This window comes from Balaenoptera ricei, chromosome 19 (assembly GCF_028023285.1).
Source record: "Balaenoptera ricei isolate mBalRic1 chromosome 19, mBalRic1.hap2, whole genome shotgun sequence".
NCBI classification, from domain to species: Eukaryota; Metazoa; Chordata; class Mammalia; order Artiodactyla; family Balaenopteridae; genus Balaenoptera; species Balaenoptera ricei.
Window position 1 is genome coordinate 53,245,987 of NC_082657.1, and position 27,831 is coordinate 53,273,817.

Consider the following 27,831-nt stretch of genomic DNA (forward strand, 5'->3'; position numbering starts at 1 on the left):
TCAACGTAGATGGGAATCCTGTGGGCAGTGGAGCTCGGGGTTCCAACTAGGCTGGTCCTCAGGGGCTTTGCCTCATTGAGCTCCATTCGGCTGACCAAAGGGGAAAGAGTGGGAAGCCAGAGATCAAGCGAGAGCAAAGTGAGAGCGACACAGAGGAAAAGAGAGATAGGGAGATACTGGAGGAGAGAAAACTGAAGAACGACTAAGAAAGACAAAGACCTGGAGAAAAAGACATAAAAAGAGCTGAAGGCATAAGGAAGGAGGGCACACAGACACACGGAGACATAAACATCGGAAGAGAGACAGAGATGCAGACGCAAAGAGCCATCCAGACATAGAGAAAGAGGCTCAGAGACAAGGAGTCGCAGGCAGAGACATTCAGAGCAAAGAAGGGGAATCCAGAGCAGGCCTGTCCACATCTGCGCTCACCCTCACACTAAATTTGTCGGCTAGGACCGCCTGATGCAGCCCAGGAAAAGAAGATCGGATCATCCGGACCGCGCACTCCTCTAAGCTAGCTTAGACACCCTCCAGGGGGCGGATCCCAGCGGCGGGCATCTTGCCCTACCCTCGTCCAGCCAGTGGTGGCGCTCAGAGGCCGCAGGGGCATTTTCCTCAACCAACGAGGTCTCAGAAGGCTCCCAAAGCCTCGCCCACAAGCACCCCAGTTAGGCCTGGGCTCCTAATCTGCATGGCTCCGCCCACAGAGCCCTATCTTCGGAAGTGAGGTCAGCTCGGCCTTTTGCCGGTCTGGGCAGGCCCTGGTCAGCCTACACATTGCCTTCGCAAACTCACCCCTCTGCGCCATGAGCATGTCCACGGCTCGCGCTTGCCTTTTTCCAGAGGCCGCTAAGCCCTTCGCCTGCCTGAACACCCAGACACCCACGAATACTTCCTACATCTGAGAGGCCCGCCTCTCGCCTTAGAAGCTGAGTCCCATAGGCTGGCCAGCCTGCGCACGGCACTCCGATTGGAAGCGGCGACTTTCCATCAATCATTTTCTCTCTGTCAGACTCCACTCCACCCTCATGCCCCTGCCTTTCCTGGTGGACAAAGGAGGGTGAAGTTGCCTCAATTCTGGCGAGCACGTCTATACACCGGGCACGGGCATCTATCATGACCTAGGCGGCGAACCTCCTCCAGTGAAGAGAGGAATAGGCTCGAACCTTCGATTGGGTCCAGAGAGATGTCAGTCAAGGGATAGGCGGGTGCAATAGCAATTCGACGCACAGTATTGGTGGAGATACGAAGCAGACGGAATGGGGGCGGAACGGTCGGAGGGGATCGGCTTCGCTTGATTGGGCCATAAAGGAGGCAGTGCCGCCCTCCGTACTCCGGATTGGCTGAACGTGAGCCGCGCCCCCTCACGCCGGCAACCTTGGGTACGAGAGGTGGCCCGGACTCGCCCCCGTTAGTCGCTGGTGCGGGCGCGGTGGGAACGAGTGCAGAAGGGGCTCTGGGTTCCGGGTCAGATCCGACCTAGATCCGAGAGTGGCGCGCACCTTCTCTACGGTGAGGGAACACGAGTGGGCTGCGGGAGAGAGGGGTCCGGCGCCCGGCGAGCGAATAAGGCTCCGCAACCGGAAGTGTCTTCAGAGCCGCGTCGCACCCGGAAGTGTGGCAAGAGAGCAGCCACACCCGGAAGTGTGATGCTTCCGCGGCTGCGGGAAGTAATGGTACCTGGCCAATTGAGATACGGAGTTAAAACAGGTGTCTATATATCTTTATTTCCAGAGGCTCGGTAGAGCCTCCCTTTTCGGAAAGTGTTGGAGGTTGCAAGTATGTGGTCGTGTTTTTGAATGTCTCATCCTGTTGAAACGCGAGGGGAAACGAGCCCCAGGAGTGTGTACAAGGAGGCCAGGTTCAGTAACAGCTTTTAAGAAGTTTCTTTTGCTGTGGGTCACTCTCCATTCCCCTCCCCCCACAGGGATGTGCAGATGGAGGCCGGAGGAGGCACTGCTGCCCCAGCCCCCGGGGACGCGGAGGACTTGGAGGAGATGCGGTTCCCCAGTGAGGAGGCTAGAGACGGTGGAGGGATTTGCAGGGACCTACCCGGTACTGGAGATGCGAGCGTGGAGAAAACAGGTATGCATTCCCTTCACTGGGGTCTTGGATGGAATCCCTAGGGGGTGTTATTGTTGGGGGAGGTCCATGGGGGACAAGAGGGGAGCCCTTTGGGACTCGGGGAAGTAGTTTAAACCATAGCTTGGGTCAGGGGGAAGTCATTGTGTACTCATGTTGTAGTTTAAATCATTGAGGAGTGAAAAAGAAATCAGTGGATGTCAATGGATGTTCACTGGGGAGTTGGTAAGAATTTAGGTAATTGAAGAATCAGAAAGGGATCCGTTGAGGTTAGAGAAGGGCACTGGGGATTTAGGATGTTTAGGTCAGTGAATGACCAAAAAAAAGTTAATAGGGTCAAAGGGGGACTATATAGAAGTCAGTCCCCTTTTGACCCCTTTGGGGTCTTTAAATCATTGAGGTGGGAAAGGGGATCAGTGGGGGCCAGTGGGCGCTCAGAGTATTTACATCATTGAGGAGTTGATGGTAGTTGTTGGAGGGAGTCTTTAAGGAACCAGATCTTAGTGGACGTTAATGATGATCATTGATGGGGAGACAGTGGACATCAATGAAATTATCTGGAGAGTCAGAGGACCAGTAGGAAGATCTTTGAAGACTCTGGTGTATGTGTAAAGGTATAGCGTGGAGGGTCAGCGGAAGTCATTGCGGAATGAGTGCTTATTGACCACTTTGGAATTAGTGGATGTTAATGGGGTCATTGGGAAGGATCAGTACACATCACTGAAAATCAGTAATTGGGGGGGGGGGGGCGTCTTTGAGAACTTGTTGGCAAGTATTGGGAGTAGGTCCTTGGGGACTGTCAATGAGAAAATGAGGGAATATGAGGTCATTGGGATTTTATGAGGAAAGTATTGATACACAGTTGCCAGTGGATAACACTGGTTGTCACTGGGGATCAGTGGACATCAATTACAATAAATGGGAGGGTAGTCAGTAGAGGGCAATGAAATTGTGGATTTCATTGGTGAATGTTAATGATGGTCATGGTGAAGGGCAATAGAGGTCATTAAAGTCCTGTGTGTTAGTGGATGTTACGGTGGTTATTGTAGGGTGGGGAGTGGATATCAGTGAGAATAAAGGGGAGTCATATCAATGAGAATAAAAGTCAGGGGAGTCAGTGGAGGTCACTTGAAGTCTTGGATGTTAGTGGAGGTTAATGGTGGTCATTCTTGGGAATGCAGTGGACATGGAGTAGATTAAATTGTGGGTCGGGGCAGTCATTGAAGGTCATTGAAGACCCAGGTATTAGTGACGTTAATGTGGGGTCATTGGAATGTTAGTGAACAGCAGTGGGAATGAATAGGGGGTGAGGGGCGTCCTAAAGATCCGGATGTTAGTGGATAATCATGGCAGAATTTGGATTAGTGATCATCACCAAGACTGGGAGTCAATGGGGTCATTAGGATCAGTGGACATCAGTGAGAATAAATAAGGGGTTAGGGTAGTGAGGGGCACATTCAAAGACACAGATGTTAATAGACATAATGGTAGCTATTGAGGGGTGAGTAGATACCAGGAAAATAAATGAGGGGTCAGAGATTAATAGGGGAATCATTGAAGATGAAGATACTGATAATCATTCAGAGGCAGAGGGGTGCTTTGAAGACTTGGGAATGGCAGTTATTGAAAGGGGAATAGTTAGTCTGTAGGAATATAAAGGGTTCAGTAATGACAGTGAGATGGGATTACTGGAGTTTTAGGGGGATCGTTGAAACCTAAGTGTTAGTGGATGTCATTGAGGGGCAGAGGAGACACCTGGAGGTCTGTGTCAGCAGCAGGGGGTCATTGCAGGGCTGGTAGGGATTTGGTGGGTCTGTGGGCACATGGGGTTAGTGGGAGTCCACGGGCAGATGACTCACCAGGGCCTCCCTTTCAGGATCCGAGACCAAGGACCAGCCACCCGGCCTGCTGCTCCAGCCCGAGGCTCCGTCATGCACCTATGGGCTCTGGGGTCCGGCAGCCTCTGAGAACAGTCCCGTGGGTGGCCCTGAGAGTGGCTCAGGGGGCCAGGGCGGGGACCCCAGTGACGAGGACTGGCGCAGCAAGCGGAAGCACGTGTTCGTGCTGAGTGAGGCCGGCAAGCCCATCTACTCGCGGTACGGTAGCGTGGAGGCATTGTCGACTACCATGGGTGTGATGACAGCCCTCGTGTCCTTCGTGCAGAGTGCAGGAGATGCCATTCGCGCCATCTATGCTGGTGAGCAAAGGGGCAGGAGGCCGAACAGGTGACGGTGACTGGGGCTATGGCTGTCTGTCTGGCAGTAGGTCTTTCTGGCTGGCTGGCTGCTTGGGGGACTATCCAGCTAGTTAGGAGTGAGTCAGTGTGTGTGGAGGCTGGCCAGGCGTCTGTCTGTCCAAGGGGTCTGTCTGTTGGCCCTGCTGGGTTCTGAGTGATTAACTCCCTGGGATGTAAGTAACTGGCTGGATATTTCCTTCTTGCCTGAGAGGGTGAGTTTGGAGGCCGTGTGGCTGAGTTGGTGTCTTTCTAGCTCTGTTAGTCCTTGCTGCATCTTCCCCACTCCATGCTGTGTGCCTGATTCCCTGACCATCCCATCGTGTCTCTGCAAATGTCCAAACTCCCCCAGTTTGTCCTTACCTTAGTGCTGTGTCCCTAGAGTGACCGTGTGGGCTTGCACCAGGAGTGTATGCCTTTCGGGGAGGGGTGGAAGAGCCCCACCTGACCCCGTCTTGTCACACTGACCCCCTGCCCCTTCCCTCCCCCAGAGGACCACAAGCTGGTGTTCCTACAGCAGGGCCCACTGCTGCTGGTGGCCGTGTCAAGGACTCCTCAGTCAGCAGCCCAGCTGCGGGGGGAGCTCATGGCCGTGCACGCACAGATCGTGAGCACCCTGACGCGCGCCAGCGTGGCCCGCATCTTCGCGCGCAAGCAGAACTACGACCTCCGCCGCCTGCTGGCCGGCTCGGAGCGCACTCTAGACCGGCTTCTGGACAGTGTGGAGCGGGACCCGGGTGCCCTGCTGCTGGGCGCCGTGCGCTGCGTCCCTCTCGCTCGCCCGCTGCGGGACGCGCTGGGTGCGCTGCTCCGACGTTGCACGGCGCCTGGCCTGGCCCTCTCGGTGCTGGCGGTTGGCGGTCGCCTGGTGACAGCAGCCCAGGAGCGGACTGTGCTGGCCGAGTGCCGGCTGGACCCAGCCGACCTGCAGTTGCTGCTGGACTGGGTGGGGGCACCGGCCTTTGCGGCGGGCGAGGCCTGGGCGCCTGTGTGCCTGCCCCGCTTCAACCCCGATGGTTTCTTCTACGCCTACGTGGCCCGCCTGGACGCCATGCCTGTCTGCCTGCTGCTGCTCGGCACCGACCCCGAGGCCTTCCACGACATGGCCACCTGCCGGCGCCTGGTCGAGGACGGCATGCACTCCCTTGGGGCCATGCGCACCCTCAGGGAGGCTGCCAGCTTCTCCAGCACCCCATCGGCCAGTGCCTCGGCCTACAGTGTGCAGGCTGTGGAGGCCGCCGGCCTCCGGCACTTCCTCTATAAGCCGCTGGACATCCCCGACCATCACCGCCAGCTGCCCCAGTTTACCAGGTGGGCCCCTACCCTGCGGGCAAGTGGCCCGGTGGGAAGGCTTATCTAACTGGAAGGTTCGGCAACTCATAGCCATGAGTCTGGCGAGAGAGCCAGCCATGCTCTAGAGAGATGCAATAGAATGGGCCTGCCCGATGCGGGAGGCTCAGCCAACAACCTCGAGAAACCCCCTGTTCTAATGGAGAGGAGGGCCCCAGGACTCAAGGAGTCCCCGAGTTTGATGGGGAGCTTCGGCCCTGAGAAGCCTCTAGTCTAATGGGGGAGGCTCAGCTCCTAACTTAACTGAACTCCCTAGACTGAGGGGAGATAGGCCAGCCAAGAAAGCCCTAGACTGACCTTGTCCCCCACCCCCGTCCATCACTGCAGCCCCGAGCTGGAGGCCCCGTACAGCAGAGAGGAGGAGCGACAGCGCCTGTCCGACCTGTACCACCGCCTGCACGCGCGCCTCCATAACACCTCGCGGCCCCTGCGCCTCATTTACCACGTGGCTGAGAAGGAGACGCTGCTGGCCTGGGTGAGTTGAGTGGGGGGCTCTGAAGGAGTTAATTGCCCCACTTCAAGCCTTCTTTCCCTCCCCTGTATCCCCTCCAGCTGTGACGGCCTCCTTCAGGTGCACCACGCCTTGGCCTGGGCTGCGGTCTTGCCTCCAGAAGTGTCCTGGCCACTCCGTGTGTCTGTGAAAACCAGCAGCTGCAGTGTCCAGAACCTTTAGTTCCATCATTCTGTTGACCGTTCCCTCGGTCAACAGTAACCATCTGGTAAATACCAGAGAAACAACCAGTAGGGAGTCTGGTGGTTTTTTGGGTTTTTTTCCGGAAAAACAAATTTATTTTTAAAATTTTAAAATTAGTGAAAACATTTAAAATGTTCTAAGTAGCAATAACTGTCTCTATCAGACAATACAAGTGTGAAAATTGCTAGTAGAAATACGAAAAGACGCATACTGTTTCAGGTAAAATTGAAATACAAAGTTTTCTGAATTTCATTTAATAACGTGTTTCCAGATATTAGGATCTTCTGCCATCATGTGGAAATTTTTGAAATTACACTTACACAAAAAATTCCTGTATCTGACTGGAGTATTGCAGTCAATACTAGAAGGAATAAATGAATCCAGTTGTAAACGAGGTAAATATTCTTAGAATTCAGTGAAAATTACCGTGCACAGTTGCTCCTAGTTTCTGTCTTCTTCCAGAGAGAAGATGGTGTTCATTGTAGCTTAAGGAAACTGCATGACAGACGCTCAACTTCTTTTTCTGTTTCCAAGATTCTTAGCAGTTATGCCTAGGGCTCTCCCAGTTCATGATCTTAAATTTCTTAAATACTTTTTAATTATTATCTCTTTCCATTCTTAGGCACTTAAAACACAAAAGTGCCAAATCTGAATTTGTTCTTCACATCAAACAGAAATTAAGTTTTCTTCTTTTTAGACACATGCATTGACACTTGTAGACAAGCCAGCAGTCTGCAGTAGAGTGTCCACTGGTTAGCCACCAGCAGAGTGTCTCTGACTTTCAAGAGGCCCCGTTATCCACCATCACTGTGCTCGCCGATTTCCCATGAGCCCCGCCCACGTGTCTGCAGGTACCAGTTGAGCTTTGACTCCATGAGTTCCCAGCACTCTTGAACACTACAGGCTTGGTCCCCTGCTGTGCCTTCCACCTGGGGTATCCTTCCCTGGGGTCTCTTCAGGGCTCCTGTCCTCACTTCCTATGGGTCTATTCAAGGTCAGCTTCAGGGAGTTTGGTCACGTGACTCCACTGGAAATGGCACTTTCCCCTAGATTCTGCTGTTTAGTGCATATTTATTAAACCATTTATTTGCATGCCTGTTATGTATCAGGCATTGTTCTAGGCTGAGAATTTTATTTAATTTAAAAAAATTTCTTTAGCTTTCATTTTCAAGCAATTTTAGACTTACAAAGAAGTTGCAAAAAGTTACTTTAAATAGGTCCTTCACGTAGTTTCTCCAGATGTTAACATAACCACAGGAACTCATTAAATCAGGGAATTAACATCAGTACAATCACATCTTATCCACAGACTTCATTCAGACTTCACCACTTGTCCCGCTAATGTCCTTTTACTGGTCCAGAATCCAGTCCAGGATCGCATATTAGATTTATTTATTGTGTCTCCCTAGTCTCGTTTATTCTGGAACATTTCCTGAGTCTTATTTTTGTCTTTTATGACTTGGGCACTTTTAGAAAGTACCAGCCAGTTAGTTTGTAGAATGTCCCTCAACTTGGGTTTTTCTAATATTTTTATCAAGACTAAATTGAGGTCATGCATTTTGGGCAAGCATATCACAGAAGTGATGTTGTGTCCTTTTCTGCTTCATATCAGGAGGACCACAATGTCACTGTGTCCCATTGATGATGTTAACTTCGATGACTTCATTAAGGTGGTATCTGCCAGGTTTCTCCACTTTAAAGTTGTTTTTTGCCCTTTGTAATTAGTAAATATCTTGTGGTGATTATGTCAGTGTTCTCTTTTTCACCATATTTTCATCCACTGATTTTAATATCCATTAATGATTTTTGCCTTTGACAGTTGTTTCTCTGGTATTTACCAGATGGTTACTTTTCTAACTCCATCATAACTTCATTTATTGGTTGAGATTCTACTACATGGAAGAACTTTCCCTGCTCCTATTTATTTGTTGAATTTTGAATTTTATATTATGGAATTTTCTTGAATTCAGTGGGCTAAAATCTTTTCCTTTCATTTATTTTTGTGCTCAAATTGTCTCTGAGTTAGCCAGCAGGAGCCATGATTTAGCCAGACTGGTCCCTGTATCTTTTTGACACATCTGCATGACTGCTGAAGCACTTCTTACTTTCTGGCACAAGATATTCCAAGCTCATTTTGTACGTTCTCTGTGCCAGTCCTGAAATTGGCCATCTATCCAATGAGCCCTTGTACCTTTCAGTGGAGGATGGTATTTCAAAAACAAGATCTGGTAGGCCCAGGATTTTAAATCGGGTGGTCAGGAAATGACATCCACGTGGAAGGGGAGGTCACAGGTCGTGTGGGTGTCTCCAGGAACAGTACACCTGGCAGAGGGAAAGGACTGTGCAAATGCCATGAGGTGAGGCTGAGCCTGGTTATGTTTGAGGAACAGCAAGGAGAGGCTAGAGTGGCTGGAACAGAGAGAGCGAGGGGGAGAGCAGAGAGAGGTGATGTGGAAAGGTGCTGGTGACCTGGTCAGGTTAAGCCTCTCAGGTTGGTGTGAAGATTAAATTGAGTTAATCCTCCTATTCTGCCCAGGCTACAGATGATAGAAACAGGTGTGTGGAGCTTAGAACAGGACTTCGTATACAACCATCGCTCATTAAATGTTAAGCACTGTCGTCATCCCCAGTGCACAGACAAGTGAACTGAGGTCCAGAGAGTGTACATACACACACACACAGAGCCAGCATCACCCAGCTGAAGCCACCAGCTCTCGCTGATCCCTTGGCCCACTCGTGATACAATAGCGTCAGCTTACCCGCTTTAGCCCAGTGACCAGGCAGCGCCAAGGAGGAGCTGCTGCCAGGTGCACCTTCCAAACGGGACAGGTATGGGGCTAGGGTGGGGTGGACAGCACCGGGCATGGCCAGCTCCGGTCCAGCTGACCCTGTCTCCTCTCAAACCCCCAGGTGACCTCCAAATTTGAGCTGTACACCTGCCTCAGCCCCCTGGCGACCAAGGCAGGTGCCATCCTCGTAGTGACCAAACTCCTGCGTTGGGTGAAGAAAGAGGAGGATCGTCTCTTCATTCGTTACCCACCCAAGTACTCCACACCCCCAGCAGCCCCAGCTGCCTCCACGGACCAAGCTTCCCATAACGGCCTGTTTACTGCACCTTGAGAGGCAGAGCTCCCAGACTGGGCCGTGTGGGCCGGGGGGTGGCGGGGGGGGGGGTTGCTGGTGGTGGTGTCTGTGGCTGGTCCCTGTCTCCCCGGGCAATGGAGCAAGATCTGGGGGGCTGCCCACACATGAGAGATGGGTGGCGGCGTGACGGCACGCAGGTGAGCCGGCTGCTTCCCTGGCCCCCGCCTGCCCCTCCACCTCTGGGGAAATCCTTAGGACGCCCTCTTCCCCTCCCTCTGCCACGCCTCCTTCACCTGGATGATGTTCCAGCCTCTGTCAGGGACCGTCTCCTCCAATCCTGGCCACCACACCCTCTGTCCTGCATCAGGGGTCTGCCTCCCGCATGGGATCTCAGCCCTGAGGGTCCACGGCTGGCCAGGGTCTCCTTGGGTGGCCCACGGGGGTTCTGGAGTTGGAACGCAGGACCAGCCTGTGCCCAGAAGCGGCCTGAAGATATTTTAAAGAAAAAAACTGCACATAAAAAGCCTAATACCGATCCCCATAAGGACATTCCTTTGCGCTTCATGTACTTCATCTTTACCCAGTCAAAAATGACCCCCATCAGTGTTGGCTGCTGCTAACATTAATAAGATGGTCTCTAGCGTCTGCCTGTCTGTGTAACCTGGGGCAAAGCACCTGACTTCACATGGTGGCTGAGATCCAGAATTTTTACATAGATCCACTTACCTTCCACGGCTCATTCTACTCACTCATGAAATGCAGATACCTAACCTCTCATAGGCTGTTAAGTGAGGATGCGTGAACGAAAAGGGACTCAACGCTTGCGTACCACCACACAGCGCATGGACGTTTGTCCCAGACTTGCACAACCTGCACAACACAAGCATCCTGCAGAGGGAGATAGCGAGACCTGCCGGTAATTTCCATGCGTGCACACAGCACTCACTCGCCAATGACCAAGACCCTAGTTTTGCCCTTCTTTTCTCTAACCTGGAGTTGCAGGCCACCACGCGTGCGCGCCAACTGTCGCTCGGGGGCTCTGGGCTGTCCCCTCCCGGGAGCGGAAAGCCCATCGCTCCTCATCCTGGTCAACGGACGCACAGAGACGCACTAGGCGCCTGCGCTCTGCACAGCCTATCCGCCCTCGCGTGTTTTTTTTTTTTTTTTTAAACCAATCATCGTCCAAAGCGCAGGCGCGCCAGCCGTGCGTGCGTTGGAAAATGGCGGGGAAGTTGGAGCCTTCGGAAGTGGCGCCGCTGGAAGTCCTTGAGGAGGATGAAGGTAGTGAGGGCAAGTGGGCCTCTGGCAGCCAGGGTAGAAGGAAGGGAGGCTTCGTCCCCTTACAATAATGAAATATTGATAGCAGTACTTAAGGAAGAAAAATTGTAAGCCTTTTATAAAAAAAAAAATGCTCTTCAATAAAGTGCAGATAAATAACATGTATATTCTCAGCAGCTCGATTAACTGTTGTCAACTTTATTGGCTATATTGCTTATTTATTTTAAAGTAAACAATAGACTAAATACTTCAGTATGCATCTCTTCAAACAAAAGAGGGGTGGATGGTCTCAGAACCCACTCAACTGCTGCCATAGCTAAGAAAATTAACAGTAATTCCCCAATATCATCATTTCACACCCAGCCCATATCACACTTTGCATGGACTCTTAAATCTTAATTGTGAATGGCCACTCCCACAGACGGCTTCTTTGGAGAAAATTCTCCAGGGCATTTTGTTGATATTGACACCCTACACCCCAGTGAGAGGAAAGACAATATTTTCCTAGAGGGAGTTGGAAATTTAGGTCTAGCCAAAAGAAGAAAATCTCCCAAGACAATGATCTCCTGTTAGCCACTAATATTTTTTTTAATTATAGAAATTTTCAAAATGTACCAAAGCACAGAAAATAGCCTGATGAATGCCCATGTACCCATCACTCTGTATCAGCTGTTTCGACTCTTGGCCCTCCTTTCATTTATCTCTGACCACCTTTCCTACTCTTTAAACCATCATATTAATAAACACATTGGATTGCATCTTTCCAGTTATATCTATGCAGATGACAACAATAATTATGCACTTGTATATTGTCTCTCTTAGGATGTGAGCTTCATGAGAGCAGACCGTTTATTGCCGTTTCCCCAGCACCTGAAACAATGCCTGCTTGGCGTATAGTAGGTGCTCAGTAATTTTTTTACTGCATGAATAATGAAATAACTAACACTGAGAGCTCTCTTAGATTTTGGCCTCACATTGAGTGCAAGCTTTCAACAAGAAATAAGACAGATGCCAATAAATCTTCCTTATTAAGCACTTAGTATAGCTGCCACTGTGCTTAAAAAAAAAGACTATTATTATCAAATTTTTTTAAAAAAGGAAGTTATGGTTAACTTCACCAGCAATGGAGAAAGTTGAAAAGCATATCAAGTTACCATTTCTTTTTTTTTTTTTTTTTTTTTTTTTTTTAATTATTTATTTATTTATTCTTGGCTGTGTTGGGTCTTCGTTTCTGTGCGAGGGCTTTCTCTAGTTGCAGCAAGCGGGGGCCACTCTTCATCGCGGTGCGTGGGCCTCTCACTATCGCGGCCTCTCTTGTTGCGGAGCACAGGCTCCAGACGCGCAGGCTCAGTAATTGTGGCTCACGGGCCCAGCTGCTCCGAGGCATGTGGGATCTTCCCAGACCAGGGCTCGAACCCGTGTCCCCTGCATTGGCAGGCAGATTCTCAACCACTGCGCCACCAGGGAAGCCCAAGTTACCATTTCTAACCCATCAAAATTAGCTTTAGAAACGTATATCTGGTATTTTCTTATCTCCAGTCACCATGCTTGGTAATCTTAGAATACACAGATGTGTGGACCAAGCAGGGTCATTGGAATGTTGCTGATGGAAGCGAAACACAGGAGCAATCACGGAAATGACTAAATTTAGGTATATCCATGCGTTATGGAATGCCTGTATAATGGACATTTTTTCTTAAGAGACAGGAAAAAATAATTAAATTCCAATTTAATTTTATTAATTAAAAGTAAAAGGAGAAGATGGTGATTCATTAACAGACAGATTCAAAAGAGATCATATGCTTACGAGAGAAAAGCAAGTTGGGATTAAAAAAAAGAAAAAAAAAAAAAAGAAGAAGAGGCAGTTCAACTACAGCCCTATGTGTGCTGCTTAGAAAAATGTCTGAAGGCTAAAGGCCTAACTGGTGACTCTCAACAAGGGACTTGGATTTTGGGGACTGTGTAGAGGTGGAAGCATTTTTGTAATTTTTTAAAAAGGAAAATGTAAGTAGTGCTAAATAATATGAAAATATAAGAGGAAAAATGCTGACTGGCATCTGAGGATCATACTTTAATATTGGTCAATATTAACATCTCTGTTTTGATGGTTATACTGCAGTTACCTGGTAGAGTCCCCTTATAAATAGCAAATATATACTGGAATATTAAGAAATAATGGGTCATGATGCCTGCAATTTATGTGCAGTAATGCTCACAAATGGGAAATCTGATACAAGGGCAAATAGCACTGTGGCCTGTTTCTACAACTTTTATGTATTCAATACATCTGAAATTATTTCAAAATAAAGTGTTTCAAAGGGGTTCATGCTCTATAGGCTTTGTTTTGTCACATTGATTTTTTAAAACTTTTGTCAAGATGTTAGCTGGACTATTTGCAAGATTTACTGATCATCTGTGATCTTACTGCGTGACTAGGACTAGGAATGCAGTGGAGAGGATCATGTGGTAGTTCTATTTTTAGTTTTTTAAGGAACCTCCGTACTGTTCTCCTTAGTGGCTGTACCAATTTACATTCCCATCAACAGCGCAGGAGGGTTCCCTTTTCTCCACACCCTCGCCAGCATTTGTTGTTTGTAGATTTTTGGATGACGGTCATTCTGACTGGTGTGAGGTGATACCTCATTATAGTTTTGATTTGCATTTCTCTGATAGTGATGTTGAGCATCTTTTTGTGTGCTTTTTGGCCATCTGTATGTCTTCTTTGGAGAAATGTCTATTTAGATCTTCTGCCCATTTTTGATTGTGGTTTTTTTTTTTTATATTGAGCTGCATGAGCTGTTTGTATATTTTGGAGATTAATCCCTTGTCAGTTGTTTCATTTGTAAATATTTTCTCCCATTCTGAGGGCATATACCAGAGAAAACCATAATTCTAAAAGATACATGTGCCCCAATGTTCACTATTTACAATAGCTAGGACATGGAAGCAACCTAAATGTCCATCAACAGAAGAATGGATAAAGAAGATGTGGTACATATATAAAATGGAATATTAGCCATAAAAAAGGACAAAATAATGCCATTTGCAGCAACAGGGATGGATCTAGAGATTGTGATACTGAGTGAAGTAAGTCAGAACACAGAAAGACAAGTATTGTATGATATTGCTTATATGTGGAATCTTAAAGGGTACAAATGGGTACAAATTTACAAAACAGAAGTAGAGTCATGGATGTAGAAAACAAACTTGTGGTTACCAGGGGATAAGGGTGGGAGGAGGGATAAACTGGGAGATTGGGGTTGACATATACACACTACTATATATAAAATAGATAACTAATAAGAACCTGCTGTATAGCACAGGAAACTCTATTCTATACTCTGTAATGGCCTACATGGAAAAAGAATCTTAAAAAAAAAAAAAAGAGTGGATATATGTATATGTATAACTGATTCACTTTGCTGTACACCTGAAACTAACACAACGTTGTAAATCAACTATACTGCAATAAAAAAATTAATGCAGTGGAGAGGAAAAACACAGATGGAGCTTTCACAGAAATGGTTCAACAAGCCAGCTGTGAAAGACATATGGGGACAATCAGGGGAAACCACATATGTTGTGGGCATTTTATGATATAAATGATCCGATGATTAGTGATGATTGCTAATCTTGTCGGTGTGACTATAGGATTGGACTCATCTAAGAAAATGTCTTCTAGTAGTTGAGACTTTCTTTTTTTTTAGTTGAGACTCAATGAAGTATCTAGGGATGAAATGTCATGAAGTCTGGGGCTTGCTTGAAAATACTTTAGCACAAGAAAAACATAGCTGAAGCAAATATGTTTTTTTCGGCTGAAGCAAATATTAATGATTGCCAGATCTGGACAATGAGTAACCTGGAGTCCATCATGGTGTCCTCTCTACTTTCATGTGCGTTTGGAAATTTTCATAATATTAAAAACAAAACAAGTAATCACAAATATCTCCCTTCGTTATTAAAGTAGATTTAATTTTTTTTTCATTCCAAATATTAAGAATATTTAAAGAACTTAAAAGTCTCCAGAGGAGACATACCAACCAATGCTACCAGAGAAAAGCAATGAGATTTATGCAAAATTAAATTAATACATACCAATTTGTAAAAGATCACAAGCAAGACAAAAAGATGTAAAGAAAGTGAACATACCACCAAACATTTCAACAAAATTTAATAAGCTTAGGTCAAGAAGCCCTGATTTTTTTTTCCCCCGAGGCTCATGGGATCTTAGTTTCCTGATCAGGGATCAAACCCAGGTTCCGGCAGTGAGAGAGCTGAGTCCTAACCACTGGACCTCCAGGGAATTCCCAAGAACCCCTGATTTACAACATGAGTTTTAATGGCTGCAAAGAATTTTATCCTCTGAATGTGCTGTAGTCAACTAAGGTATCTTTAAGTTGCTTCCGTCGTTTAAGATTATGAACAATGGAACAATCTTGCCCACCATCCTTAATTATTTCCTTAAAATGTCTAGAGGTGGAATTTCTGATCCAGAGGAGTTGAGTAAGTTTTTAATATTTACTACCAGAAAGTTTGAAATAAAATGCTGTTTTTGCCTATCCCATTGCAAAAGTGACAAAGGTTGAAGTTTCCTTTTTTTTTTTTTTTTTTTTCCGGTTGGGATTGAGGGGAGCAGAATCCTTCACAGGTGGTGTTATGTTCTTCCATCAGGAGGCTTATAATATCCAGTTGTCTTTCGTGGATGTTAGCAGCCATTAGTAAACCATTTCCTAGACCCATCATTTCTTTAAGAATTTGCCAATTGTGGCCTATAATGATTTTAAAGAAATTCATATGAAATTGTTCTGTCCTACTGCATTGCTTAAAACTTCATACTGATTTTGAACAGCAGTAGCAGCAAAAGTGCGTCCCCCTTCTCTCACACCTGAATTTCATTAAAGGGATGTCTGTGGTGTTCTTTGACCTCTCAGGAAGAAATGGCCATTAGGGGGTCCTGATTCATCTAGCACACACCATCAACCCTAGAGACACAAGACGGGGTCCTGGGATTTCCTTGGTGGTCCAGTGGTTAGGATTCCATACTCTCACTGCCAAGGGTCTGGGTTCAATCCCTGGTCAAGGAACTAAAATTCCACAAACCGTGTGGTGCCGCCAAAAAAAAAAAAAAAGAAAAGGACGGGGGTCCTGCAGGGACCCTGCTCTGGCTGGAAAGCTGCCCCTCAGCCTATCTTTGGTTCAGCCCAGGGGTGTCCTCAGAACCCAGTGAGGCTTTCTTCCTCCCTGCCCAGATTAGCTTGGACCTTTCCTCAGTCCCCTCTCACTGTCACTGGATGCTGTAATTCGGATTTTCATCTCCACAGGTGAGACCAAGTCTTCAAAGAAGACTGAAGAGTTGCTGGAAATGGTGAAGAAGCTGCAGAAAGGTCATGTGTCTCCTCGTGTCTGAGGCTTAGCCTGAGGTTTTGAGTCAGGAAGATGTGGTTCAAACCCACCCCCTCAACTCACAACCTTGGGAAATTATCCCATTGCACTTTCTCCCTCTTGTACAATTTAATTCTTTAAACCAAAAACACAACTTCAAAGTTCAAGAAGTATAAAGGGATGGAAAACCCTACCCTCCAACACTCATTTGCATGCATGCACACACACACAGACACACAGACACACACACACACACTCACACACACACCAGCCATCCATTTCCCTGACCCATAGGCCAGCAGCAACTATTTTTAAATTCTTAGGTATTTTTCTAGACATTTAAAAAAATACATTCTTGGGTGTGTATTCTTTGCCCTCCTTTTTTACATACAAATGGCAATGCAAACAGCTTTGCACCTTGCTTTGCTTGTTGATGGGAGACTGGGAGCCGGCCAGCATCCAGTACCCACAACAGGGCTGGGGCAGAGTTCTGGCCGTGTTTGAGGTTGGATCCCCCCCAGTCCATCAGCAGCTTAAAATACTACAATCCACTGGTCTGTTCCAGATAAAGGGGAACCTCCCCTTCCCCTGACTCCGTGGCCACATGCAAAAGTACATTGGAGCTGCTGCCTAGGCTAAACTTAGGTAGAGGAATTGCGTGACTGAAATGCAGTGACTCTGCCCGTCTCCAGTAAAACAAAGACCCCAGGGATTTGTATCATAATCAGCACCTCGGAGAGCACGCAGTCACCTGGAAGTCACAGGAGATGAAGTTGGTGGCCTCTGAAAATCCAGAACTTGAGCTTAACTCCAGAGTGTCTCATAGGCTGGTAGTGAGACCCAGCGAGGGTTGGGCAGATTTTTATCTCAACTCTGTGCTTCCAACCTTGAAACCAGAGAGGGACGAGGAGAGCTCCCCCATACGGAGCACTGGAATTCGGACTGTGGGAAGTTAGCGGTGACCCCCTAAAGAGACAGTTGATCTCCCTGTCAATGGAGAACTTGATAGCTGTCAAAATGAAAAGTGGCATTTTCCCCATATCTCCTATGAGGCCAGCACCAGAGTCCAGGTGGACAGAAGCGACAACCCACCCCGCCAGGCTTTTCATGGGGGGGCGGGGGGGTCTCCCTTGTCTCCCACCACATTCAGATTTCCATGTAGAAGCCTCTACCACGTCCCAGGAGGCCCTGGGCGATCTGCCACTCCCACTTGCCCACTTGGCCTCCAGCTGCTCTCCACTAGTTCACTAGGGCCACACGAGCCACAGCAGACCGCTTGGCCATATATTTTGGGCATGCGCCTCACTCAGCCCCACTGCGGGGGCTTCGCACTCATTGTCCTTCTGTCTGGCATGTCCCCCACTCCACACTCCTCACCCCACAGAACTGCAGGGCTGTCTTCCTTCACGTCACTGGGGGCCTCTCCACATCTCAAGAGGCACCTTCTACCCTTTCATTCTTCAGCCCCTTGCTTCACTTTATTTCCCTTCCTGGCGTTTCCTGCACCAGCACTGACATCATGAATCTTTGTTTAGTGTCCATCTCTCCCACCCAGCGTGCAAGCCCTGCAAGGGTTTCTTACAGAGCCTGGGACACGGCGCACACTCGATGAGCGCTGACCCATAGCAGCAGAGACACAGCGGCGACGCCCGCGCCCCTCCTTCTGCCTTAGACAGACAGGCATCTGCCCTCTCCGGCTCAATCTTTCTTTCCTTCTGCAGAGGGAAGCCTGGAGCCACAGGTCGAGGACCTGATTAACCGGATTAATGAGCTTCAGCAAGGTAAGCTCCGGGACGCAAGACGGCCAGCTGCCCAAGAGGGACCTGGGCTTTGAAAGCCTCCACTTGCTCATCTGTGAGATCCAGGCCCCTCCAGGTTGTCTGAAGATGAGTGTGCAGTGTCATGGTCTGTGAGAGAACAGCAAGGCTAGAGGCTGCACTCACACCGTGTCTTCTTCCCTTTTTCGACCCAGCAAAGAAGAAATCCGGCGAGGAACTGGGAGAAGCCCAAGCTCTCTGGGAGGCCCTGCGTAGGGACCTGGACTCCTGTAAGTGGGACCAGAAGAGGGACCCAGAGATCTCATGACCAGTGCTGACGTTCCCGTGCGCACCTCAGGGTCTTTGCAAGGCCTGTTCCCTCCACCTGCGAGGCGCTCGTCCTACATAATCCGCATTGCCTCGTGCTATCTCGAGTCGCCTTTCAGCTCTCAGCTGAAACTTCACCCCAACAGGTCCACCTTGACGGCCCCCTCTAAAAATAGAATACCACCTTCTCTCGCTCCCCGGCTTGATTTATTTCTTCACAGCCTTTATTTCTACTTGACATGGTGTACTTTTGTATTTCTCATCATCTCTACCCTCAGTATAAACCATAGGCATCCTACACAAGGGAACCCTGCAGTCCTTCACCCCTTCGGCACTTACAGGGAATGTGCGCCCCGAGCGGGAGAAGCTGCATCAGGATGGTCCCCAGCGGGAGACGGGTGCACGGTTGGTGAGGAGGTGCCTCTCCTCCCCTGAGGCTGCATCACATCTTCTGTGTGACCTTGGGCCTTCCCTTTGCATGAAGTTGCAGTCGGGGCACAGGGTGAGTCCCCTGGAGACTCAAAGTGTCATTGTGTTTTCCAGTGAATGGAGAGAAAGTGCACCTGGAGGAGGTTTTGAGCAAAAAGCAAGGTATTTACCAGCTGCTTCGTCCTCATTATTCTACCCCATCACCCCACAAATGCCTGAAGTTCTCAGACAGCCAGAGGAATCCCCCCGACACCTGAGTCAGGGTGCTTCCCTCTCTGCTCAGATCTCTCCCTTGGCTGCCATCTGACTCGGAGTAAGCACTGAAGTCCCTCAGTGCCTTACAATGCCCAGCATGATGTGAGGCCCCTTGCTTCTACCCAACCCTGACTTCTCAAGAGCCCTCACAAAGCCCCTTGGTTCCCCTCCCCGCAGAGGCACTGAGGACCCTCCAGCTGCACTGCCAAAGGAAGGGAAGTGAGGCTCAGAGGTAAGAGGTCCTGCCCAGCTCTTCCCCGCCTTATTCCCCAGCCTGAAGGAGGAGTGGGCAAGAGCTAGGGAAAATAAATCTTGGACACACACGCCTCATTTCCCCTTTCTATAAAATCGAGTAGCTAGACAAGAGACACCCCTGCTCATCATTAATATTAAGTGGTGGTGTCAAAATGAACTCATTTAATCATTCATTGCTAGTTTCTTTATCAAATAAATTTCATCCATTGGTATTATTCTAAGTCTTCCCCTATTGGTTAGCTAGCTCTTCTGCCATCCATTCATTTGTTTATCTGTCTACTCATTTATGACCCCAGCCACCCATTTACCCAGCCGTCCATCTACCCAGCCGTCCATCTACCCACCCATCCACCCACTGTCCCACTCATTCATCCATACATCTATCCAACTATCCAACTCTTCATCCAGACAGACAGCCATTATCTCTCCAGCCTTCCATCTAATCATCTTTCACCCATCCAATCATTCATTCATCTTCTCTCCACCTTTCCAATCATCCATTTGACCGTTCATTTCTTTACCCAACCATCCATCCAGACAGCTATCCATCCTTCTGACAATCTTTCCTTTATTTCTCCATCCATCCATCATCCCTGCACTCATCAGTTCTCTAACCAGACATCGTCTCTCCAGCCTGCCACTCACCCGTCCAGTTCACTGTCCATCCAGCCATCTATCTCTCCGTCCTTTGAACCTTTACATTCTTGTGACCAGAAGTCTCAAATGCCGGCACATCATGGTTTTAATAATGTGGGAAAACTTCATGATAGATAGTTAAAGTGTATATATGCTTAACCACACCACACCTCCCACTGTCTGGTGAGCAGCTTATGTTCGTTTATCAACTACTCCTCGCGATGACAGTACCACCATCTTACATATGAGGGAACTGAGACCCAGAGAGGTTAACTAACTTGTCCAAGGTCACAGCGGAATAGCAGATCCAGGCCTCAATCTAGGACTTTATAATTTATGAAACTAAACTACTGCACCCTTCACAGAGGTTTCTTGGGAAGGCATGGTTTGATGGGGGACAGAATGGACAGGGTGATAGTGTCGAGAGAGGCCCATAAAGGTTCACATTTGCTCAGAGGAAAGGAGGATGGGGACTCCCAGCCCCTCTCCTGCTGGAAGGAGTGGTGGCTCATTCAGAGAATATAACTGAGGGTTCTCTTTCCTTCCTCAGGAAGTACATGTTGGCGGAGCACATGGAGCACATTTCTCTCCATAACTCTCCGATCACAGAGAGTCAAGGACAGAGGAAGCCGGGGTAACCCTGGGTCTAGGGCCTGGGGTGGCGCGGTGTGGGGCATGGGAGTGGGGCTTGCATGAGGGAGAGTTTGTTGGAAGTGGTGCTGTTGGAAGCAAGGCTTGGAGGAAAAAGCCCATAAAGGGGCTCCTAGCAAGGGAGCACCAGGCAAAGATCTGACGGCCTATGAATGAGAAACCCCCGGACTGGGCCAGGCTGCGTGTCAGTCCTAGCATGTGTTTTCTCAATCCTGGATGTCGGCCCCTAGGTTGCACGTGGAAGAACGGCTGGAGGATTTGACAGGCCAGCACAAGGACCCCTGGGAATTCCACGTGAGCCATTATCATTGCCTCAACCAAAGCCACTCCTCCCCTGGCTTCAGTGTCTCTGCTCATCAGCCCAGGGCCCACCTACTGCTCAGGCCCAATGCCGAGGGGTAGTCCTTGACTCCTTTCTTCCTCTCACCTCCTCAACTCAGTCCTTCAGCTTCTACCTTGAACCCAACCACCTCTCACCATCCCCCGCTGCCACACCCAGCATCCATTGCCCAGAGTGTTGCAGGAGCCATTGCTGATCTTGCTTCCCTCCTGCTTGCCTAGAGTGCTTATCTTGCAGTGGCAAATGGGAACTCTGAACCAGACACGGTCAGGGCATTGGTTCGCTCAGCCAGTGTCTCTGGATGTGTCCAGCAGCATTCCACAGGGGCCAAGTCTTTGCTGCCCCCAAGTTGGTTAGGAGCAAGGAGATGCATACCCAGACTCTAAACAAGAAAATAAGTAGATAGATCATGTAACGCCAGTGGGGAAGTCCTCTCTGAGCAGGTGTCATCTGAACACAGACACGAGGGAAGTAAGTGAGGAAGCCATGCGGGTATCTGAGTGCAAATGTCCCTGGGAGGCTGAACTGTGCCTGGGGTCTTTGAGGAAGAGCAAACAGTGGGGCTGGGGGATGAGAGAGTGGGAAGAGATGAGGTTTAAGGTACACGGGGACATGGGGAGTGATTGAGGGGGAGAGCATCTCTGCCAGCGCCCGGCCACAGCAGAAGCTGCACACTGAATTAATGGATAGCTGAATGAATGAACGCCCTAATTCAAGTAAGGACTTTCCGAGAGGCGCGAAGGAGGAGGAGCCAGGAGGACAGCTGGACGGACAGGGCTCCTCTCTCTCTTCACAGATGCTGAAGCAGCGACTGGCCTGGGAGATCCGTGCCCTGCAGAGCAGCAAGGAGCAGCTGCTCACCGAAGGTGGGACTCCCGCGCGGGGTGGGGTCGGAGCCGGGGCGGCCGGCGGGAGCTCCCGGCCCCGCCCATGACGCCCCGCCCACCCGCAGAGAGGCAGGCGCGGGCCAAGCTGGAGACGGTGGAGCGGCGGCTGTGCTCGCCGCCCAAGGTCCAGAGCGCCCCGGCAGAGAAAGACGGGTAAGAGGGGAGAGGAGGAGGGGAGGGGCCGAGGTCCGCCCCGCCAACACCTCCCCTTCTGCCCCTCCCAGAAGGGCGGGGCCTCCGCGGGCTGGGCTCTCCTCCCGCCGGGGCTCAGTGTCTCAGTGGCTTCCTCCCTGTGCCCCCTCGACACTCCCCCTCTCTTCCTCCCCTCCTCTGCCCCTTCTCCGCAGGCTGAAGGCGGAGCTGGAGAAACTCGGGGGGCAGGTACCCGCCCAGAACCAGACCACCCCAGAGGACCGGGCCGGAGAGGTAGAGAGCCCGGGATGGAGGCCAGACGGGCCGAGACAGAGCGGGCGGGATGTCCCCGGAGCCCCTCTGAGAGGGGGGGGTGCGGGTGCAGGGCGTCCTCGGGGGGGGCGGGGACAAGGAAAGGGCGGCGCGGGCCAGCGTGGGCGGGCGCCAGGGCCCCAAAGGCTGACTCCCAGCCCCCGCAGACCGGCCCCCAGCTCCCCAGCGAGGGCGACCTGGCGCCGCCGGCGGAGCTGGCCCTGACGCCCCCCTAGGCCAGTAGGACCCACCCGGCCCCACCTTCCTTCAAGGCCCGCCCGGAAATAAAGGCGACGTTTGCGGACCATCCTCCAACTCCCCGGCTGAGTCTGTGCCACAGGAGCCATTGGGGCTGGGGGTCGTGCCCTTCCTCTCTCCGGGAGAAGGGGGAGTGGTTCAGGAAGTCTGGGCGGGGCCTCGCCGCACTCCGCCCACCAGTCCCCTGGCCGGCTCAGGCCGCAGGAGCTCAGTAAACGCTCCCGACAGCTCAGTGACTGGGTGGGTGTCAAGGCCACTCCATCTCCACGGCCTCATCTCGGGTTCCTGAACCGTCTGTTTTACCAGTAAGGGCTCGAAGGGACGTGTTAAAAACCCGCTGCAGGTCCTGTCGGTCTCCTGTGGTTCAGAGTAAAATCCCAGCCTCCCAGAGTCCCTGCATTACCCGCAGACTCTCTCGGACCTGCTCGCCTACCTGGCCTCGCCTCTCACACCCTCACACGTTTGCTTCAAGCCACACAGCTGATTTTCCACCCTTCTCCAAGCACCGTGTCATCTCAGGGCCTTTGCCCTGCTGTGTCGTCATCTGGGGTGCCCTTACCCCAGTCTCCTCGGACTGCAGGGCTGTTAAGGATGTCAGCTGCTCAGGAGGCTGGCCTGGGGGACCCAGTTCCAAAGGGCACCTTGCCACCCGCTAAGCATGTGTGGCTTAAACAAGCATTTGCTGAATGTCTGCTTGTGTACCAGGCACTATTGTAGGCCCCGGATTTTAAGTAGCAGGGTCAGCGAGGATCTCATTGAAGTAGTGGTGCCTGAGCAGGGAGGTGAGGGGGCAGGCGAGGGAGTGAGCCCTGTAGGTGTCTGGACGAAGGTGCACTGGGCAGAGGGGATGGCGCCTGCAAGGGCTGTGGAGGGGACTGAGTTTGTCGAGTGTCAGGAGCATCTGGAGGAGGCCAGTGGGGTGGAGCAGAGTGGGGTGACGAGGCACGGGATAGAATGTTGGTCCTGGAAGGGGGACCCCTTCCAGGGCCCGAGAGCGGGCTCTTGTCCAACACTGGGAAATGAATTGTCCGAGGAGACACACGTGCTGACAAAGCAAGGGACTTTATTGGGAAGGGGCGCCTGGGTGCAGAGCAGCAGGGTAAGGGAACCCAGGGGAACTGCTCTGCCACATGGCTCACAGTCTCAGGTTTTATGGTGATGGGGTTAGTTTCCGGGTTGTCTCTGGCCAATCATTCTGACTCAGGGTCCTTCCTGGTCTCCTTTTGACCTTTCCCGAATTCTTCTGGTTGGCGGTAGCTTGTTAGTTCTGCATTCCTTACCAGGACCTCCTGTTGTAAGATAACTCCTGCATGTGGTTACTCTTGGGCCTGGCCGGGGCAGGTGGTTTCAGTCAGTGATTCCCTTAACAATATGAGAGACTTCCTGGGGACCCAGGCAAGATGGCCCTTGTCTGTCTAGTCTATTCTTCTCAGAACAGAACCTGGCATATAGTAAACACTCAGTAAAATGTTAGCTATCACTAATTACTATGATGATTTATTATTCCCAATCTATCTGTGAAGGAAACTCAGATGCATGAATCACTTAGAATGGAGGCCTATAATCCATTAGGTATTTAATAAATCATTCATATCATTTATTATTATTATTATTATTATTATTCCCAGGTTACAGATGAGAAACACCAGGGTGTATATTTCTCTTAGAACAGAGAGTTTCATGCAAAAAATATTCAATAAATGCTACCTATCGTTTATTATTCTCATTACTATTCTTGTTATTCCCAATCTAGAGATGAGGAAAATTGAGGCAGTGAAAGTATACAGTAAGTCCACGATGAATGTTGGGTCTCACCGTTGTTGCTATTATTATCCCAAGTCCACAGACAAGGCCCAGAAGGCTTTAATCCCTGTACCATGGCTCATACCAGGTCCAGCTGACCGCAGGCCTGGGTCCTGATCCCCTACCCCACTGACACTGCCTGCATGCCTTAGACCACTGTCCAGGGATCTTTAGGGAACTTAAATGTTCTCTTCTCTATGTCACACAAATGGAGACAGCCTGGATATTCCATTGACATCACTTTCCTCCTAAGATTCGAATCCTGGCTTCCCTGCTCACTGAGTAACCTCAGGCAAATTGTTTAATGTCTCCAAAACTCAGTTACCAAATTTGCAAAATGGTGCCACCAACTGCACAGAACTTATTGTAAACTCAGCCAACTCCTCACTCCTTCCAAGCCTCCTCTGAGGGAACCTGAACCCCCTCCTCCTCATGTGAATACAGTGTGATACACAGGAGATGGTTGGTGCACGGGACTGCCTCTCCCAGACTGAACTCTCTGGAAGTGGAGACTGACCCGACCCCGCTTGTAGAATACTCACATCTCAAAAGGCACTGGGAAAGAGTGCCAGTTCCACCACCAAGGGCTCTTGTTTCCTAAATTCAGAGGTTTTACAAATATCTGCAAGCCTTTTGAGATGAATAGGGAATGTTTGGGGCTTGGTAAAAAGAATAGGTGTGCTTTGAATTGTTTCTAGAGCCACATGTCTGATTTGTAAAGACCAGATTTGTAAGACAAGTACATTTTTTAATTCCTCAAAAGATTGGGGCCCACCTGAATAATATGGAGGTTGACCCACTCACCCAACTACATTATCCTCAGTTTGCTTCTTTATATCAGGGAGAAGATTTTCCACTAAGATGGAAATCAAAAGATTCCTATGTTCTAGATTTAGAGCTATGTGTCTTTGGAATGTTATAGTAAATCCTTCCACAAAGGCTTCAGAATGTTTTCCCCCCCTGTGGGTACATAGTTTTATTTTAGGTTAAAGGAGAAAGCCTAAAAAAAAAAGTTCTTATCAGGTTCTGAATATCAGTTTCCAACTTGGCCAACTTCTGACCAGAGAGCTACTTTTAAAAAGAATCCTCTCAGATATCTTGTCAGGCTTCAGCCGAGAAAAACAGTAAATATTCCTGGCAGTATTGAACAACCGCTTGGATGTGTAGGGGTGGAAAATTTTCCGCCTTCTTCCCTTCTAAGTTCTTTGGCTGGTCTAATAATTAAATTGATACGAGAGATTAACAGGAGAAACAAACATTTATGGAGCCCTGTAAAGATATGAAGGCTCAAAAGACAGCCAAGTAACAACATCCCATATAATACCTGAGCTAAGAAAAGGGTTAGGGGGTCTGATGATACCAAGGGGAGGAAGGTCATTCACAGGAAGGCAGAGGAGATGTTCAGAAAACAAAGATTGCCTGGTTAGGCGCATAAGTTTCTTAGGTGAAATTGAAACCACACACCTCAGATGTGACTCAGACCAGACCAGAACTCAGGCTGGGTCTTGAACCCAGGGACTGAGACTCGAACCCACTGTCTTTTAATTGAAGTCGCACACCTGGTCTCAGGACTTAATGAAGCTCAAGTTCTTTATGTCTTATCGTAGAAAGAATTCAGTGAGAGGCAAAGTGATAAGTAAGAAGTGGATTTGTTTAGAGAGATACACATTCCATAGACAGAAAGCAGTCCGTCTCAAAAGGAGAGAGTGGCCCCGAAATATGGGGTGGTTAGTTTTTGTGGTCTGGGTAATTTCATAGCTAACAACTGGGAGGTTTATTCCAATGATTTTGGGGAAAGAGCGGGGATTTCCAGGAATTGGGCCACCAACCACTTTTTGGCCTTTTATGGTCGGCCTCGGAATGGTCATGGCACCTGTGGGTGTGTCATTTAGCATATGCTAATGTATTACAGTGAGCTTATAATGAGGCTCAAGGTCCACTGGACATCAAATCTTCCACCATCTTGGGCCTAGTTGGTTCTAAACAGTTTATGTCATATCCTCAACAGCTATGTCATTCTTTTAAAGGTTGTGCCCTGCCCCCTTCCCTCCTGTTTCAAAATGATATCTCTGATAATAGTTTTCTTCCTGGCATAGCCCTTCTTTCCAATGTAAATTAGGCAGCTCAAGGGAAGGTAAAGAGCTTTTCCTGAATCTGCTGGGTTCTTGGTTGCCTTTAGCTCAAAAAATAATCCTCATGTGTAAGTGGCATATTTTGGGGTGGCAAAGCCTGCTCCCCTTCAGATGCAAGAGATACTCCCAAGGAGGGTGCAAAAGATACTACCCTCCCAAGACCCAAACCATTCCCAAAAGACAGCCGAGAGAGAAAGATGTGGACAGTTGCCTTGAAAGCTGGCAACAATCAGTAGAACTCTAGTTGCCAATGGAGTGCAACCTGCATTTCTTTCTGGCCACGTTTTGGGACACCCAACCTGATAGTTCCAAAGCTAAGTTCTCAGGACACAAAATGAGACAAACAAAAAAGCAAAAGCTGTTCTGGGAGAGAAAGATTCAACAACCAATGGGTATTAACAAAATGAACGATAAAAATCATATGATCGTATCAACAGATGCAGAAAAAGCATTTGACAAAATTCAACATCCATCTATGATAAAAAAAAAAAAACCTCTCAACAGAGTGGGTATAGATGGAATGTACCTCAATATAATAAAGGCCATATATGACAAGCCAACAGCTAAAATTATATTCAATGGTGAACAAAAGCTGAAAGCTTTTCCCTTAAGATCAGGAACAAGACAAGGATGCCTACTCTAGACACTTTTATTCAACACAGTATTGGAAATCTTAGCTAGAGCAATTAGTCAGAAAAAAGAAATAAAAAGCATTGAAATTGGAAAGGAAGAGGTAAAACTGTCACTGTGAACAACATGATTTTGTATATGGAAAACCCTAAAGACTCCACCAGGAAACTGTTAGAACTAATAAACATATTTAGTAAAGTTGAGGTGTTAAAAAAATCAATATACAAAAACCTGTTGTGGGGACTTCCCTGGTGGTGCAGTGGTTAAGGATCCGCCTGCCAATGCAGGGGACATGAGTGTGAGCCCTGGTCCAGGAAGATCCTGGACCGTGGAGCAACGAAGCCCGTGCACCACAACTACTGAGCCTGTGCTCTAGAGCCTGCAAGCCACAACTACTGAGCCCACATGCCACAGCTACTGAAACCCATGTGCCTAGAGCCTGTGCTCCACAACAAGAGAAGCCACCGCAATGAGAAGCCTGCGCACTGCAACGAAGAGTAGCCCCCACTCGCTGCAACTAGAGAAAGCCCGTGAACAGCAACGAAGACCCAATGCAGCCAAAAATAAAAAATAAATAAATTAAATAAATAAAATTTTAAAAACCCGTTGTGTTCTTATACACTAACAACAAACTATCCGAAAGAGAAATCAAGAAAATCTCATTTACAATTGCATCAAAAAGAATAAAATACATAGGAATAAATTTAACCAAGGTGGTGAAAGATCTGTACACTGAAAACTGTTAAGACATTGATGAAAGAAACTGAAGAAGACATAAATAGATTGGAAAAATTAATATGGTAAAAATATCCATATTACCTAAAGCAATTTACAGATTCAGTGCAATCCCCATCAAAATCTCAGTGGCATTTTCACAGAAATAGAACAAATAATCCTAAAATTTGTATGGAACCTCAAAATATC

General features: G+C 48.9%; 2 protein-coding genes across 5 annotated transcripts; both read left to right on the top strand.

Moving 5' to 3' along the window:
* Nucleotides 1–1,161: 1,161 nt before the first annotated feature.
* MON1B (MON1 homolog B, secretory trafficking associated) lies at nt 1,162–10,897 on the top strand. Of its 4 annotated transcripts, none has more exons than XM_059903519.1 (6): nt 1,162–1,382; nt 1,928–2,085; nt 3,959–4,279; nt 4,807–5,626; nt 5,993–6,140; nt 9,270–10,897. In XM_059903519.1, the coding sequence occupies exons 2-6, from the start codon at nt 1,938–1,940 to the stop codon at nt 9,477–9,479; spliced, it is 1,647 nt and encodes a 548-aa protein (XP_059759502.1). In that variant the 5' UTR covers nt 1,162–1,382; nt 1,928–1,937; the 3' UTR covers nt 9,480–10,897. The 4 variants fall into 4 exon arrangements, with proteins under 4 accessions (XP_059759502.1, XP_059759501.1, XP_059759499.1 ...); XM_059903518.1 differs by lacking the exon at nt 1,162–1,382 and adding an exon at nt 1,393–1,512; XM_059903516.1 differs by lacking the exon at nt 1,162–1,382 and adding an exon at nt 1,532–1,710.
* On the top strand, nt 10,664–22,393 carry SYCE1L (synaptonemal complex central element protein 1 like). Its single transcript, XM_059903521.1, is given in 12 exon segments — nt 10,664–10,724; nt 16,043–16,105; nt 17,825–17,884; nt 18,076–18,150; nt 18,731–18,778; nt 19,049–19,103; nt 20,313–20,396; nt 20,644–20,707; nt 21,550–21,619; nt 21,706–21,793; nt 21,988–22,168; nt 22,170–22,393. Coding segments are annotated over 12 exon segments (915 nt in total). The 3' UTR covers nt 22,236–22,393.
* The last annotated feature ends 5,438 nt before the right edge of the window (nt 22,394–27,831 follow it).